Source organism: Macrosteles quadrilineatus, unplaced genomic scaffold (genome assembly GCF_028750875.1).
Source record: "Macrosteles quadrilineatus isolate MER2022 unplaced genomic scaffold, UCM_ALF_1.0 Scaffold_2__2_contigs__length_208266976, whole genome shotgun sequence".
In the NCBI taxonomy this organism is placed as follows: Eukaryota; Metazoa; Arthropoda; class Insecta; order Hemiptera; family Cicadellidae; genus Macrosteles; species Macrosteles quadrilineatus.
In genome coordinates this window covers 117,119,822-117,134,749 of record NW_026542595.1, presented here as the reverse complement: position 1 = coordinate 117,134,749, position 14,928 = coordinate 117,119,822, and the positions used below count along the sequence as shown (strand labels likewise).

Here is a 14,928-nt window from a genome sequence, read left to right as displayed (position 1 = left end):
TGATACAGTCATGTGAATTGTTGTGTAAAACTGTATCTATTTTATTCAGCTGAATATATATTTTAAAACCTTTTGTCAAACCCAAAAAGAAGGATTCTTAAAAAAAAACAAGATCTCATAAAATTACAAGGAGTTTGATAATCTACGGTGATACATGATGTCAACGGTTTATGGCATTTAAAATTAATCATTACAGTGTGTTTTCGTACTGTCCCGGCTCACCCCTTGCTTTGCTGGATTAATACTTTACACAAACAAACAGGCTTCAAACAAATTCAAGTTTTATAAAATATTATTAACCTTTATAGAAATGTGGTGCATTGTTTTTTTAACGGTTATCATGAACTGTCAGTTAGTTTTTTTACGACAGGAAAAAATGTAAAACACTATTTAGTTCTCCAAAGCGTAGGATTTAAGAGCTTCAATTCAACAAACCCTTTACATACCACCAAGAAAATTCAATTCTCATGACAAATCTGTTATTGACCATCAATGTAAAAACGTTACTTCAAAACATCAAATTAATGTGGATTACCTGAATGGCCATTTGGGCAAGAAATATGAGTTTGTCACACTCAAACAGTCCACGACTCGTGTACATAAACACAAAGAACGTAATGAAATCAACAAGATTTGCGACTCTTTGCTGAAGACTTTCGGAAGGATCAGCCTTCGCTATAGCTTTTTGAAACACTACGCTGAATGCCTGAAACAATGCAGACAACAATTATATCGTTGTTTATGAAAAAGACAAATACAACTGATATTGTTGGCAACAGCATTCCCATTCTGCTTTTTTTATGAATTCCTATATATGTGTTTTTCCAAGTCATAACTGGACAAAGGTTGAATCGGGTTTAATAATTTTAAATTACATTCAAATTAGTTATAAACCTCCTATAATGTCGGTGAAATCTCGAACATATCCTACAGTGAAATTGTTAACTTCTCCTGTAATCACATGAAAACTGTGAACGGCTTTCACAGTCGAGTACCAAAATCGTAGAGAAATAATCGTCGTCTTCCACAATTGTGGAACACCCCGTGAAAATCATCTGTGGTCACAGGGAAGTCATGCACATCTCCCGCGATTGCAGTGAAACGTTTAAACCTCCAGTGCCAGTCAGTTATCAGACAATGGTGGGCTTTTTCACAAACCCCGTGAAAATCATCTGTGGTCACAGGGAAGTCATGCACATCTCCCGCGATTGCAGTGAAACGTTTAAACCTCCAGTGTCAGTCAGTTATCAGACAATGGTGGGCTTTTTCACAAACCCCGTGAAAATCATCTGTTGTCACAGGGAAGTCATGCACATCTCCCGCGATTGCAGTGAAACGTTTATACCTCCAGTGTCAGTCAGTTATCAGACAATGGTGGGCTTTTTCACAAACCCCGTGAAAATCATCTGTGGTCACAGGGAAGTCATGCACATCTCCCGCGATTGCAGTGAAACGTTTATACCTCCAGTGTCAGTCAGTTATCAGACAATGGTGGGCTTTTTCACAAACCCCGTGAAAATCATCTGTGGTCACAGGGAAGTCATGCACATCTCCCGCGATTGCAGTGAAACGTTTATACCTCCAGTGTCAGTCAGTTATCAGACAATGGTGGGCTTTTTCACAACACAAATTTAAGACTATGCAACAATGTATGCCATCCTTCATTGGTTAGTAACATTCTAGCTCACAACGTTCAACAAATTGTCATTCAAAGCCTGGATACATTATAGAAACACTATGACCAGGGACGCATCTAGGAAATAATAATTAGGGAAACATAAAGGAAAAAATAATACCTTGACTGTGTTAAAAAATTACAATAAGAGCTAAGCTACTTACAATATTATTATATCACCAGTACAACTTGAGTTTTGGACTCAACTAAGCTAGCACATTTAGAGATTTTCCTTAACTCAGTTAGACGTATCAAGATCATACCTTGAGTGAAAACTGATAGATAGGGTTGATCTTGTAGAGATCGTTCAATATGAAGTACAGTATAGAAGCTCTAGTAGCGGCTGCTCGGTACATCTCACGAGCTTCGTCAATCTTCGCAGACGTTACTTTGGCCTCAGCAACCTGTCAAACATACAAACAAGGTTAGGTTTGAAACAGAATAAAAACATCAGTAGACATTTGAAAATAATATAGAGCATACGATTCTTCACATGAAATTGAAAAACCTTGAGGGATATTCGGAAATGTGTCAATATATATTTTTGTTCACTTATAAAATATTGTAACCCAGATGCTATTTGTCTAACAAAATATCAACGTTAAGCAGTGGCTTAACAGGTTGGACCGTTTCCTTACAAAAGTGTTGAACGCCAATGGCGTCAAAACACACACAAATAAAATAAGATTTAAATACAAATTCACACAATCCTACATCAGTGACTAACCTTAACCGTGATCTCGTCCGAAGTCCTCTTCGTCTTCTCCAGATTCAACACAAGTTCCTTGTCGCCGAGGATATCAGGTCCGGCCGAGGACAGTCGCATCAGGAGATCGTCCTCCAGCTGTTTCAGGGTTATCTTGAAAACGTTCTGCTGCTTCGTCAAATCGGCCTAATGAAACAAATATTTTAATAACATAATTTGCTTTGTAAATAAGCTAAAAGCTGCAACTGATGTCTCGTAAGTTATCTGTTGATCCAATAAAAAGATACCTTAAACTATAAACTTAAAATTTATTTGCTTAAAATTTGATATAGAAGACAAAATGAAATATTACTACTTTACTAGGTTCATGATATATTTCTTTTCTTCTAATCACAAATTACTGGACTATTCATTCTACAATTTAATTTCAATTGTCTAAATTTTTTTGTTTGATAATCTTTAAATAAAAGATAAGAATCTCTATATTTATTCATGTTGAAGCCTTCCGGAATTGGTAATCAATTATAACAGGTTACGTACCTTGACGTCCACAATTCCTTAGTCGGTATCCGTTGACTATAGTTTCGACTACTGCGTAGTCATTATCAAAAACGGAACGTTAAAAAATTACATTCGTTGGATGTCGTCAAATCTTAAATACATTGAGCACACAAACAAACATAACACGAACACGGTAGACATTTAACATAATTGGCCGGCCGGCACACGTCACTGAACTGGTCGACGACGACTGACTGACTCACTAGAGTATTTCGTAATTGTACAGGCCAATTATGTTAAATGTCTACCGTGTTTGTGTTATGTTTGTTTGTGTGTTCAATGTATTTAAGATTTGACGACATTCAACGAATGTAATATTTTAACGTTCCGTTTTTGATAATGACTACGCAGTAGTCGAAACTATAGTCAACGGATACCAACTAAGGAATTGTGGACGTCAAGGTACGTAACCTGTTATAAGAATCTCTAACCAACCCGGTCTGTTTCATGAAGAAATCTGACAGATTGGCTGCTAAAGAGGCCCTTATCTCTGAATTAGTTCTTGAACAGGACTTTAGGTTTGTAGGTAAAATGTACCTATAGGAAATAACTTGTAAATAAAGTCTATCGTCTTCCCTACCTTAGTGTTAAGAAATTAGGTTTATGTTCGTGTACATACTTAAGTGTTTCATTGTCCTCGCCAGAAAGATAAATACTTATATACAACAAACACCGAGTACGCTACCTTGAGGGACTCCAGATCTGGCCTTTCTGCCTTGACCACCTCGCCCAACAGCTGTTCCTCCAGCCCGTCCTTGGTGACTGTGAAGTTAATGAGCGTCGTCTGCGCTTGCATCTCAGGCTTGTAGTGCGGATTAGCCAGCTTTGTGTGAAGTATCAGACGGAACTTCGGGTTGAAGTCCATCTCCTTGTCTCCGATCTTGACGACTCTGAAAGTGGTGCAAGTGGTACAGTTTTTGTCATTAGCATTACTTGAGTAGTCTTCACATTGTCCCAGACACATGGTTCTACAGGAATAAGTATATCATTTTTCCATCATACCATTTTTTCGGGTGGTAAATTACAACATAACATTATACAACAACATTATAACAAAAGTAAAAGTAACAATGTTAAGTCACATGACCTAAAACCACATACTAAAAAAGAAGACAATAGCCAAATGCAAACTATAGAAATCTAAATTCCTGAAAATGTGAGTTAAAAAACAAGACAGAAATAAAAGGTGGTTTGGTCACATAAAATGGATGAATGACCAAAAAAAGAGGGCCAAAACTTTGGTGAGAAGATTTAAAAAACCTCTAAAGAAATCGCAAGGAGACATAATGAAACACTTAACACTGAAAGAAAAACGTCTCCAGCAAAAAGGGGAGAACTGCCTTTGTTTAGAGTGACGAGGATGGAAGAGGCTACACTCGCAACACCGGAGCTAAACAAATGATGATGAATCTAGTGGAGTCCCAAATTTATCAGATTTCTAGAACCACAAGTTTCTTTTTACTAAGAAACACAATCAATACCTTTAGTCAGATTCAACTTACTTGCCCTTCTTGATGAGGTTGCGTCCCAACAGGGAGTCCAACACGGGATCCACAGTTTCTCCGATGTTCTCTATGAGGATGGCCGAGCCGTCAGACAACGCCTTCTCAATACGGTCGAGGTAGTTCTTCTGACCCAGCCGGATCACGCCGAGCTTGCTGCCGTACATAGCTTTGATCCACTTGATGCCTTGAAGCTGACAGAAAACAACCGGTTTAGGTTAAGTTAAGATAAACATATGTAATATGTAACTAGCAGGAAACACAGCTTATCCAAATCCAAATCTTTTCCCAGGAATCCATTATCATTTTATCATCAAGAAATACCACAAGACCTTCTTTAATATCTATTAACTCTAAATTAAAAAATCTGGATTTCAGCTGACCTGAGGGTCTATCATCAGCGGCCAACGTTCCGAGTTTGTGAGGATGGTTGCGTTCTCAGATGACATCCGGTCGCTGGGCAAGCCAAAGTTCTGCCATTGCGCAATCTGTGCTTCGTCGGTCAGTAGACTCAGAGGGTCCAGGTCTCCAGATAGTGGGATGACCGGCTGAGAACGTGGATGAAAATTAGCTAACCGGAATCACAACTGATTCTTTAACTAGGGGGATTAAATATTTAAACCTCACGACAATTGAATCAGTTACACAATTTTTCAAGGAGTGGAATTACGTCTATAATATTTCAAGGGATAGCAACTACGATAATGATTTCCTAAGAGGGAATAATTCATACCACAATTTTAACCCGCTTATTTGTGAAGAATAGAAGGTTCTTTGCATAAAAATCAAGAATCAACAAGCAAACAAAGTTTAAAAGATATTCGTATGCGTATAGCACGTACCTTGACTTTTTCAATGAAAGGTTTCCAATACTTGTTCATTAGGTCGAGCCGATATTTGCGAGTGAAGCAGCCAACATAGGAGATAAAAGCTGTCACTAACAACATGTCTCCTGGCAGAGTCTGTGACTGTTTCTGTAGACTGAAACATTGAAAAAAAGTTAATCACACAAAAAATTTACAATATGTAATGAGCAGATTAGAGAAATGTGTTGAAGGATCTAGCATTATAAAGCTGTGCATTTATGAATGATTTTTGACAACAGGATGGATGAGCTACATAATTTAATTTAATGAGGAATATTATCTTGTAGATACTTGGTATAATTTTTGCTTACTTCTCAACGGTGTCCTTCCATCTCTGATTCTCTGAGGCCAGCCCGTTGACGAGTCTGTTGGCCAGATCGATCGTCTCAGCGGTTTTTTCAGCTTCGGTTTCACATTTCAACTTGTCCGCAACTGCATCTTCAAATTTTTTCGTGAGTATTCCCAGCTGGATTTCTAACTCCTGAAATGTTGAGGTTATACGTGTCAATTTACTTAAATATACTAAGAATGATCGTAGGAAAACTCGCTTTTGAAAGCCTCATCTTAGAAAACTTGACAACCTTTATTTCTGCCGGTGTAGTTTGTTTGGCACTGTGGTTTTTCCAATGTTGTTACCACTCAAACTTGTGTAGGGATTTCTTAAGACTATTTAGTAAGACCTGTATGAAGATGTGTATTTAGCATACTGTACGAACCACTAAAACATACGATGAAAGCATATTCTATAAAATAAAACATTTTATGTAGTTCACTTGTATTGTAATTAATTGTTAAATCATACATCGTAGACAGAGTTAAACTACAGGAGTGACTATCCCAGAAACCAACACGTTACAAATAGTAGTAGCACTACAGCATAAGGCTTTGGTGCTCAAGGTCCTGGGTTCAAATACCGCCAATCACCAATGGATTTAGCTATGTGATTACGCCTGGAAGTAATGTGTAAAATGGCTCTGGGCAAGAGATGCTTAGTGTCCTAGGATGTGGAGTTGGCAAATGAATAAAGAGTATCAGTAGTTACCAGCAGTTTGGCTTTAAGCTCGGCCAGCTTGGCTCGCGCCGCTGCAAGATCCTGATTGGCCTGTGCCAGTGCGACCCTCTTCGGCAACACCACCATCCACACTTGGTGAAACGCGTAGATGTTGATGACCCAACTGCACAAGCCTGCAATACAGGAATCGGTAAAACATTGTCTCTAAATAGGTTCTCAACAAATTGGTGCAAGAGATGGACTATCAAAGAAAGACATGATAAAGAACGGTATAGAGATTAAAGTGTGTTGTCAAAGATTGATTTTGTTCTGGTATGGAGCAATACAATCAACTAACAACTAACTGATGGCAAAAAAAATGTTAAGTTGTACAAAGATTATATTCCATTGCAACATTGTATAAGAAGTATGAGGACGATTAATACCAAAATTGGTACTGTTACACTTCAAGACTGAAAAAAACAGTTTATTGAACATCAGGTAACAACACCAAGCCTTTAAGGTAAACAAGGAAAATATTAAACCTTTTAAGAGTAAATCGTCAAACATTGGAAAACAGAAGTTTGCGATTCAAAACAATATTTTAGCAACTAAAGAAACTGCAGACTAAAGTAGGTTACCAGCAGCTGCAGACGATTTAGCAGACACAAAGTCAGGATCAAACTCGGGGTCCTTGATATACTTGGCCAGTAACTCCTTGATGATGTCAGGATGAATGTTCTCTTTGTCGTAGTTGACCAGGTTGTGCAGGAACTTGTCTAGAGCTCCCATCATCACCTGACAACATGCATAGAAAGTTGGATGCGTAAATTTGGCAGAAATAAATGTAAGGATAATCTTGAATGGAAGGCCTGAAGAATTAAACTGTCAAAAGAAGCACTACTGTATACTGTCTAACAAGTTCTTGTACTGTTGAATGTGTGACTGTAGAGTATTTTATCATCACCAATTAGTAATAACTAGTGGCTTGTAGGGGCACTGGCCCCTATAATATTCTAGTAATTATTTTGTACAAATTATTAGTCTCATGGGTTACCCTAACTTGAATAATTGTTTAACATTTTTATATATTATAGCCTAATATGTATGATAGTTATTACATAGCTGCATTAAGCATTTTGATGTCTGCTCTGTTTAAAATAAAAATTCCAAAGGACTGTTTATGCGGTGTGTTTATAATTTAAACTTTCTAATCATAATACAACTAAAGAACATTTTCAATATTAATCTTTATGACTATTAATTAAATACATATAAATTTCGTTGAATATAGACAAATTCACTTCGAAAAAACACATAGAGATAATGTCATCCTCCAAATTGTAAAATGCAAAAACTCTCTGTTTTACAGTATCCATATTAAAGTAGATTCCTTGGTCTTTATTTGGTAGTATTTTAACATCATCTGGCCGCTTTACCCGGCTAAAAGCAACATAAAGCTGGCCACTGGGTAAACATTGGTTTTTTTCCAAATAAATGCCAACTTTTGTGAAGGTTTGGCCTTGCGCTTTATATAGAATAGCGAGAGCTAATCGCAATGGGAATTGAATTCTTGTAAACTTAAACGGCATATATTAGCATCTGTAGATATTAGTTTTATTTTGGCATCAAAAATATGTTCCCTTTGCCTACTCCAGTAATTCCTTCTAACTTTTTTCAGACATACTTAACACAACCAATCGTACTCCATTAACTAACTGATTCAGATCCTTAAAATTGTAAAAAAGTCTATTTCAGCTTTATAATACAGTAGTATACATATTACAGTACATATTACAAATTACCATATGCTTTAAATAAAGTTAAACCACATGTTTTAAAGTAAACAAAGCAGACATGACCTTGGATTCCCATGCTATTTAAATGAGAATTAATTTATTCCGTAATAACCTTTTGGTACATAATTAAGGAAAATGGCTAATTTTCCCCAAAATTTCATGCCCAGACCTTTAAAATGAGACCTCTCCCAGCTTTCTACGGCCTCCCGTTCACTCACAATTTCATTGTAAAATTTTGGGCTTACAGAATTAGATATATAGATTAAAAACCTTCCTTACATTCTAATGTATTTTACAAATTTCTACACAAAAAAATGCCACCAACCTTGCAGGCTTTCCAGCTCCTGTCTTTGGGCAGTTTTCCTTTACAAAACAACACCATCACGGCCTCGCAGATCTTGACAACGGCTGACGGCGGCGCGCCAAACGACTTCAGCTCTGTCAAGTTGTTCTAGCGCAAACAACAAACATCATTATATTTAAGGTATTTTAAGAATTTGTACTATTAACTTTATTTGATTACATTTTTAATTTTAGGGCCTATGTTACAAATATTTTAAATATAATATAGGCAATTCATTGACACTATTCAATGTACCAAGCATGTACAGATTACGAATAAAGATATTTTGATTTGATTTGATCAATAAACAACAACAACAAACACAAACAACAATCGATAAAAAATAAAGATGTTAAAATCAAAAACTAAATACTCAAAACTAATTTTTTTAAATGTGGAATCATGTAAAGGGCAAAGAAAGATTCGAAAAAGTGCCTTTGGCCATTTCATTTGTTATCTCTTACTGATAAACTCTTACTTTATTTAAGGTGTTCAATGCTGCCATGGCTGCCTGGAGGGCCGGTTCTGCTTTCTCCAAATCTTCTTCACACAGTTTTTGTTTCACCATGATATCCTCCTCCATAATCTTCACTTTTCTCTCTTCTTCCGCAACTGTTACAGAAGAAAAACATTACAAGTGTCATCTATAAAAATAAAAAATAAAGATTTTTTAAGAGTCATGGAATTTTATTGGCTGTTATTTTTAAGAATGCTTGCAACAGTATTGGATTCATTGCATAATCTTTTTGCATTAACAAAAGCTGTTGTCAAAAGATAAACCAAACAAACCTTTGATCTTCTCCTTGGCTACTTTGTCTTGTTCTTTTCCAACGATTTTGATCAGTTCTGTGGCTGCTTTAGTTTTTTCTTGAATGATTTTTTCCTGTTCAGCCAGCTGGGTCTTTAAGCTGGCCACCTGTAAGATGAATGATTTGTTTTCAATTTCTATAAAAAAACACTCAAAACAGTTACCTGTTTATTGTCATTGTGTTTATTGTGTTGTTGAATATTAATATGTTTGAAGTGTTTTATTAATATCACTTACGCCTAAATACTTGGAACATAAAAAGTAAAATTTTTAGTCTCTTGGACTTTTTTCCCAATATCATAAGTTAAAAAGTATTGGCTTTTACAAAAAACCCCATAGTACAAAAGTTGCTTAGAATCAGTCTAATTATCGATACAGTATTTTACCTTCATTGACTGGACTATATTCATTGCACAGTTATACAAGCAGATCAGACCTACCTGATCAGAACACCCGACAAGTTTCTTCAGTCCGTTCTGCAATCTCCTTGACTTGGCTAAACAGTCTTTGAGAGTGAACTTGAGCAGTTTGGAGTAGAGATGGATCTGCTCCAAGAATGATTTTGGCGTCGTGTAATTGTATCTCCGCTCGTTATCCAGGTAGACCTTGGACATGGTGTTGACGCTAGTGTGGACGTAGGCCATGAACAACGACACCGACTTACGTATCTGAGACTGAAAACAAATCAGGAGAAAAAAATCTTTAATTGAAAATACAGAACTCTCGACAATACGAGCCACTTGTTTAGTCAACCCTGAGATAAATGGGTCACCAGCAAATACCTGAAATCATAATTTGATATGTGTGATGTTTAAAGTCTCGCATCCTTCCAGTGATGGTGTTCAAACCGATTCCAATTTGAATTTATGATGTAGCTTACAAAAACTATATTCAGGACTCCAAGATGAAGCTACACACGGTTATTATTAATATATTAATCTAAATCAAAGAAAGACACTACTGGTCCTGTAAGTGTTAGTTATTTAGAGTCTAATGTTCATACTTAACAGAACTGTACTTAATAAAATATCTCAAATACACTTCTTTTGTGTATCTTGTATTACATTGTGTTTTATTGTATGAGGGAGCGGACTCAGGATCCCGGCACGTCAACCGAAGCTTCGTGTATCTTTATTCGACCAGACATATACATTAAAGTATGGTCATAAATCTTATATTCCCCAATAACCATCCAAGTTATCTTTAGTGAGCTGTATTTAATTAATTTTCGTTTCAGTGTTTGTGTCATTTAATAACTAACATAAATGTTATCAACAAATAATAACTTTTATAGGTTAAGTGGTAGACTTTCCAATAATAGTTTCACCGCTTTAAGCAGTTTTTGATTTGATTTAATGTTACACAATCTTCTAAATCATGACCTTGAAAGCTAAAGAAAATATTTTCTGAACAAAGATTACCGGTACACCTATAGCGTGTCCCACAATGTCTTTTTTTTCTTCTCTAACAAAACGTTTACAACTTCCGTTACTTCAACTACCATACCCTAGTGTTTCCGATCTTACCGGAAGTACGTCCACCTCCGCCAGGAACCTTCCGGAGACAGACTCCAGCGCTTCTTGTGGCCACTCCATGAACCAGTCGATGGAGGTGCAGTTGACGATGGCGGGGAACTTGCGTGCTCTGACTCGCAAAGTGGAGCCGACGGGGGAGAAGCAGAGAATCACCTTGATCAGACGACGCACTTTGTTGATGAAGTACTTCCAACAGTTGTCTCGTGTGTCTTGGATACCAGCGCCTTTCACCTGTTAAGGGTGCAGTGGTTGAAAAACTAACTTGGGAACATTCTGGGTGAATTCATTCATAGAGTAGTAGCACTTGATTAGAATAGATTTATACAACGGAGACTCAATAGAGTAACTATTTCAAGGTGAAGATAATCAATGGTGTTGCATGAATGAGATGATGGTTTTGCTGACTGAGATCAGCTGGTTCTTTGGCCAGGATTTATTAAAAACCTAATGATTAAGGTCAGTTGGGTCCAGTTTCGAACCATCGAAAAGCTACTGACTTTTCTCAGGATTGAGCCAGCGACCTTTTGACTGCTAGACGAGCACTTGTAAGGTGAAGAAGGTTCAAGCAAAGAGAAAAATGGGAAATCATGGAGAAAAAGAAACTAGGAAGAAGATTGAGGGGCCGAGTCTACACCTATCTCGGAAAAAACTGGAATTGAAGATGAAATATTTAACAAGTTGCAACAGTAATTCAAATTTTGATTTCTCGTGAGCACTTCTGTGATAAATTTGATCAAACAACTCCTCGTGAACATCTAAACTGTCACTTTGGTTACCTCTGGGCCAATGGCGTTGATGATGTTGTCGACTTCGTCGTCTCCGAACAACTCTGGAATCTCTCCGGACGCCAACATGTCGTTGATCAGAACCAGGAACTTCTCATCGGCCACCTGCGAGTCTGTCATCAGGAACATAATGCTCACATTCTTCAGCCCCGCTTTGATATACAAGCCTGCCAAGTCACTCTGGAAAACACAGTTAAGTTTGATCAGGTGAAAATATTTCCAACAATTAAATTATTCCAACGATAATTGTATTCAATCAAGTTGCTGCGGCTAGCACCACTTTGCAGTTGAACCACGGGATTGGCTCTCAGACCGGAAGGCAGCACCATAGATAAAGGGTTGAGAGTTTGAATCCCATCTCTGTTGTGAAATTCGTGAGGAAATCACCAGTCTGTGGCAAATCTTAATGGGAGAGGTCCACCTAAATTTAACACCTGAAACGAAATTTGACAAGGTGCGGCGGATTCCTTGTGAATTTCACCTAAAATCGTGCATTTTGCTTATACTTACCAAAAATGTGTTATCAAAAGCATTTTGTATTTTCGGGTGTATAAGATATTAAGAAACCATGAGAAAAATAGTAATAATTAAATAACTGAATAAAAAAAATCTCTTAAGACAGCAATGCACATTTCAATAGGTATTTATAGCTGAACAATCAGGCGGTATCTTAGCATCAGCTGTTTATTTAGTTAGGACCAATCATCAGAGTCAGCTGGGTTCAGTTTCAACCATCAAAAACCTTCTGTCTTCACATTATCAAACTAGTGACAATTGATTACCTACTAGACGAGCACCATAACTACTCAGCTACCTCTACCAGCTAACTCTCTGAGGTTTAGAGAGTCAGTACAGCCATGTTCAAGGTGACAATCGTATTCACCTTTAGATCATTCATGCTGTATCCCTTCTTCAGTTGCACCTGGAACGGGTCCAGTCCGGAGATGAAGGCGGAGAGACGAGACAAGGACTGTTTCCCGCTGCCTCCGACCCCCACCAGTAGAGCGTTGCCTCTCGGGGCCTCCATGATGCGGTTGATCCTGTAGACAGAGCAACTAACATCAATAAATTCCAAAGTGAATAGTGAAGCCACTAGTCAAACTTGTGAAACTGCAATCCAGTAATTACTTGAAAACACACATCTCATAGAAAGTTTAATAGTCGAGCCAATTAAATTGTGCATGAGTCGGTTTAATTTCTTAGTTTGATAGATTGGCAAAGATTCAAATTTATTTTTCCGACTCCAACTCAACACAACATCTTTCAAATGCACCTTTGTAGATTTTCCATCATATTGTACAGATCAATTCTTGGCCAATTGTACACAACCGTCTCATCACCAACGTTCTTTCTAAACACACTCTGTTTACAGCAATTTTTTTAACCATTGTTGTGAGAGTAACGGATTACTTATATGACTTCTATACTATCGATCAATTGACGGAAATAATCCAATTTAACCACGCCAGAACGTTGAAGTACCTGCACACATGGCTCATGGCGTCTTCAAACAGCACTAGGTTCATGGCGCCAACCAGATCGTTGTACTGCGCCATGGCCTCCAACAACAGCTTGTTGAGCGTCGACCAGCTCGGCATCGGCAAATACTTGGGGTCGCCGAGGCCATCCACAAAGTGGCAGAAGATCAGCGGTTTCTCGTTGTACTCCGCGTCGGGCATTTCCTGTGAGAGAAATACAAAAAGACGTCTTTAAAATAATTAATGTCTATTGTTTGCTTTTAAGTGTCTTCGAGAGCCATGTTTTCCAATATATTATCCCAGCTTACCATCTCACAAGACACAAATATTTGGCGTACCACTTAAATTAGTCATGCATAGATGAATTATGCTTATTATTTTAGTTTACTAATTTTTGTATAGATTTAATCAAATAAAACTCAGACAAATTGAACTCATATCCTTTTATTGAAATTACAGAAATGTGACTATAATCTTCCAAATAAAGTCTTCATTGATTTATTAATCAAGTTATAGATTAATTTTTCTAGCTTTCATACATTATGTACAGTATTTAGACTCTAATAAGCAAATTTAACACAAAAACTTGAGGCTAAAAAAAATCACTAAAAGTGATTTGTGGATTGTGTGTGTTCTACATTGTCTAGATTATGTGTTACTATTCGGTGTATTATCACTATCACCAAAAATCTTAACAAAATGTTATGTTAATAGGATGAAAATGTCACTATCGCCCTAGGATAGGAGGGGTTCGCATATTGAAAATCATCTGATTGTCAATGATTTTGTTTGGATGTATGTGTAAAAGATGTGCAGTATGTAGAAGATGACACTTTTTGTCCGGTCTTCAGTAGAACATGTGGAATGATCAATATCCCTTCTACTTTTTGTAATCACAAAAGTTAATGACGTACAAAGATTTGCGAGATTCAAATTATGAAAATGAGATGATCTCTAATGTTTGCAATTTCTACACTCTATTTCTTTCTAACTTGTTACCTCACCTCCACAACAAAGGCCTGCAGAACAGTGAACAACTTTATAAAAATCAACAATAGTTATTTAGCACATTATGTTCCTGGGCATCTTAAACCTATGTACAGTAAACTAAATATCTGTTGGTTTTAAAAATTAAATCCATATCTGAAGTTTTCTTGAAAAAAAACTGTTTAAAATTTGCTACAGTATCAAAATTCAGTTTTTTAATAACTTATTTTATATAGATAACAAATTATATAAACCAAAATAAGGCTGAAGACAGTACTATTACCTATGGCCATAGCACAATCATTTCCAAATAAAGCTAAGATTGAAAGGAAACGTCAAAAAGGGACAGTCTGCAAGAGCTGAAGTTAAAACTGAGTTTAATGATGTACGAGTAAAAATTACTTTTTTGGGCTACAAAATTTGAACTCCTAGAATCGCAACAATACTTACAGCAAACACTTTTTTTATGTTCTCCGTCATGAGTTTGGAGAAGATGTCGCGATCCTTGTGGTCCACAAGCTTATCACAATAGACTCTTGATGCTTCGTGCATCCAAAGTCTTACGAACCTGCCGGGAGTCGTGATACATTCGTTGTTGCAGAACAACATTCCCTGTAATCACAAACATAGGTTGGTGGCAATAAATATGTGAATGTATCATAGTCCGCAACTAACATACCAGTAGTTAAAATTACATATTCTACTATACAACTCATCATGAAATCAAAATAACTTTATTCTTGAGAACTTCTTACTACAAAACAAGTTTACAGAATTCCCGTCACCAAAACTAAATAAAAAGTCAACAACGGATGATAGTGGTTTAAGTTTCTAGAGGTTTTTCAGAAAAGTGCAAACATCACAATTTGGCTGATCCACATCAAACAGCAAG

The 14,928-nt window shown here is 36.8% G+C and overlaps 1 protein-coding gene across 1 annotated transcript in view; it reads right to left on the bottom strand.

Annotated features, from left to right (window-relative positions):
• Nucleotides 1-14,928, bottom strand: part of LOC128987968 (dynein beta chain, ciliary-like) — a 58,835-nt gene that overhangs the window by 12,553 nt on the left and 31,354 nt on the right. Inside the window, exons 37-55 of the mRNA XM_054409119.1 lie at nucleotides 14,487-14,648; nucleotides 13,054-13,253; nucleotides 12,455-12,611; nucleotides 11,563-11,751; nucleotides 10,778-11,017; nucleotides 9,692-9,925; nucleotides 9,233-9,359; nucleotides 8,922-9,055; nucleotides 8,426-8,551; nucleotides 6,943-7,099; nucleotides 6,353-6,495; nucleotides 5,622-5,791; nucleotides 5,287-5,425; nucleotides 4,828-4,992; nucleotides 4,445-4,638; nucleotides 3,628-3,832; nucleotides 2,403-2,567; nucleotides 1,939-2,079; nucleotides 536-706 (exon numbers count right to left, since the gene is read on the bottom strand). Coding sequence (XP_054265094.1) covers nucleotides 536-706; nucleotides 1,939-2,079; nucleotides 2,403-2,567; nucleotides 3,628-3,832; nucleotides 4,445-4,638; nucleotides 4,828-4,992; nucleotides 5,287-5,425; nucleotides 5,622-5,791; nucleotides 6,353-6,495; nucleotides 6,943-7,099; nucleotides 8,426-8,551; nucleotides 8,922-9,055; nucleotides 9,233-9,359; nucleotides 9,692-9,925; nucleotides 10,778-11,017; nucleotides 11,563-11,751; nucleotides 12,455-12,611; nucleotides 13,054-13,253; nucleotides 14,487-14,648 — 3,219 coding nt within the window. The remainder of the gene's footprint in view (nucleotides 1-535; nucleotides 707-1,938; nucleotides 2,080-2,402; nucleotides 2,568-3,627; nucleotides 3,833-4,444; nucleotides 4,639-4,827; nucleotides 4,993-5,286; nucleotides 5,426-5,621; nucleotides 5,792-6,352; nucleotides 6,496-6,942; nucleotides 7,100-8,425; nucleotides 8,552-8,921; nucleotides 9,056-9,232; nucleotides 9,360-9,691; nucleotides 9,926-10,777; nucleotides 11,018-11,562; nucleotides 11,752-12,454; nucleotides 12,612-13,053; nucleotides 13,254-14,486; nucleotides 14,649-14,928) is intronic.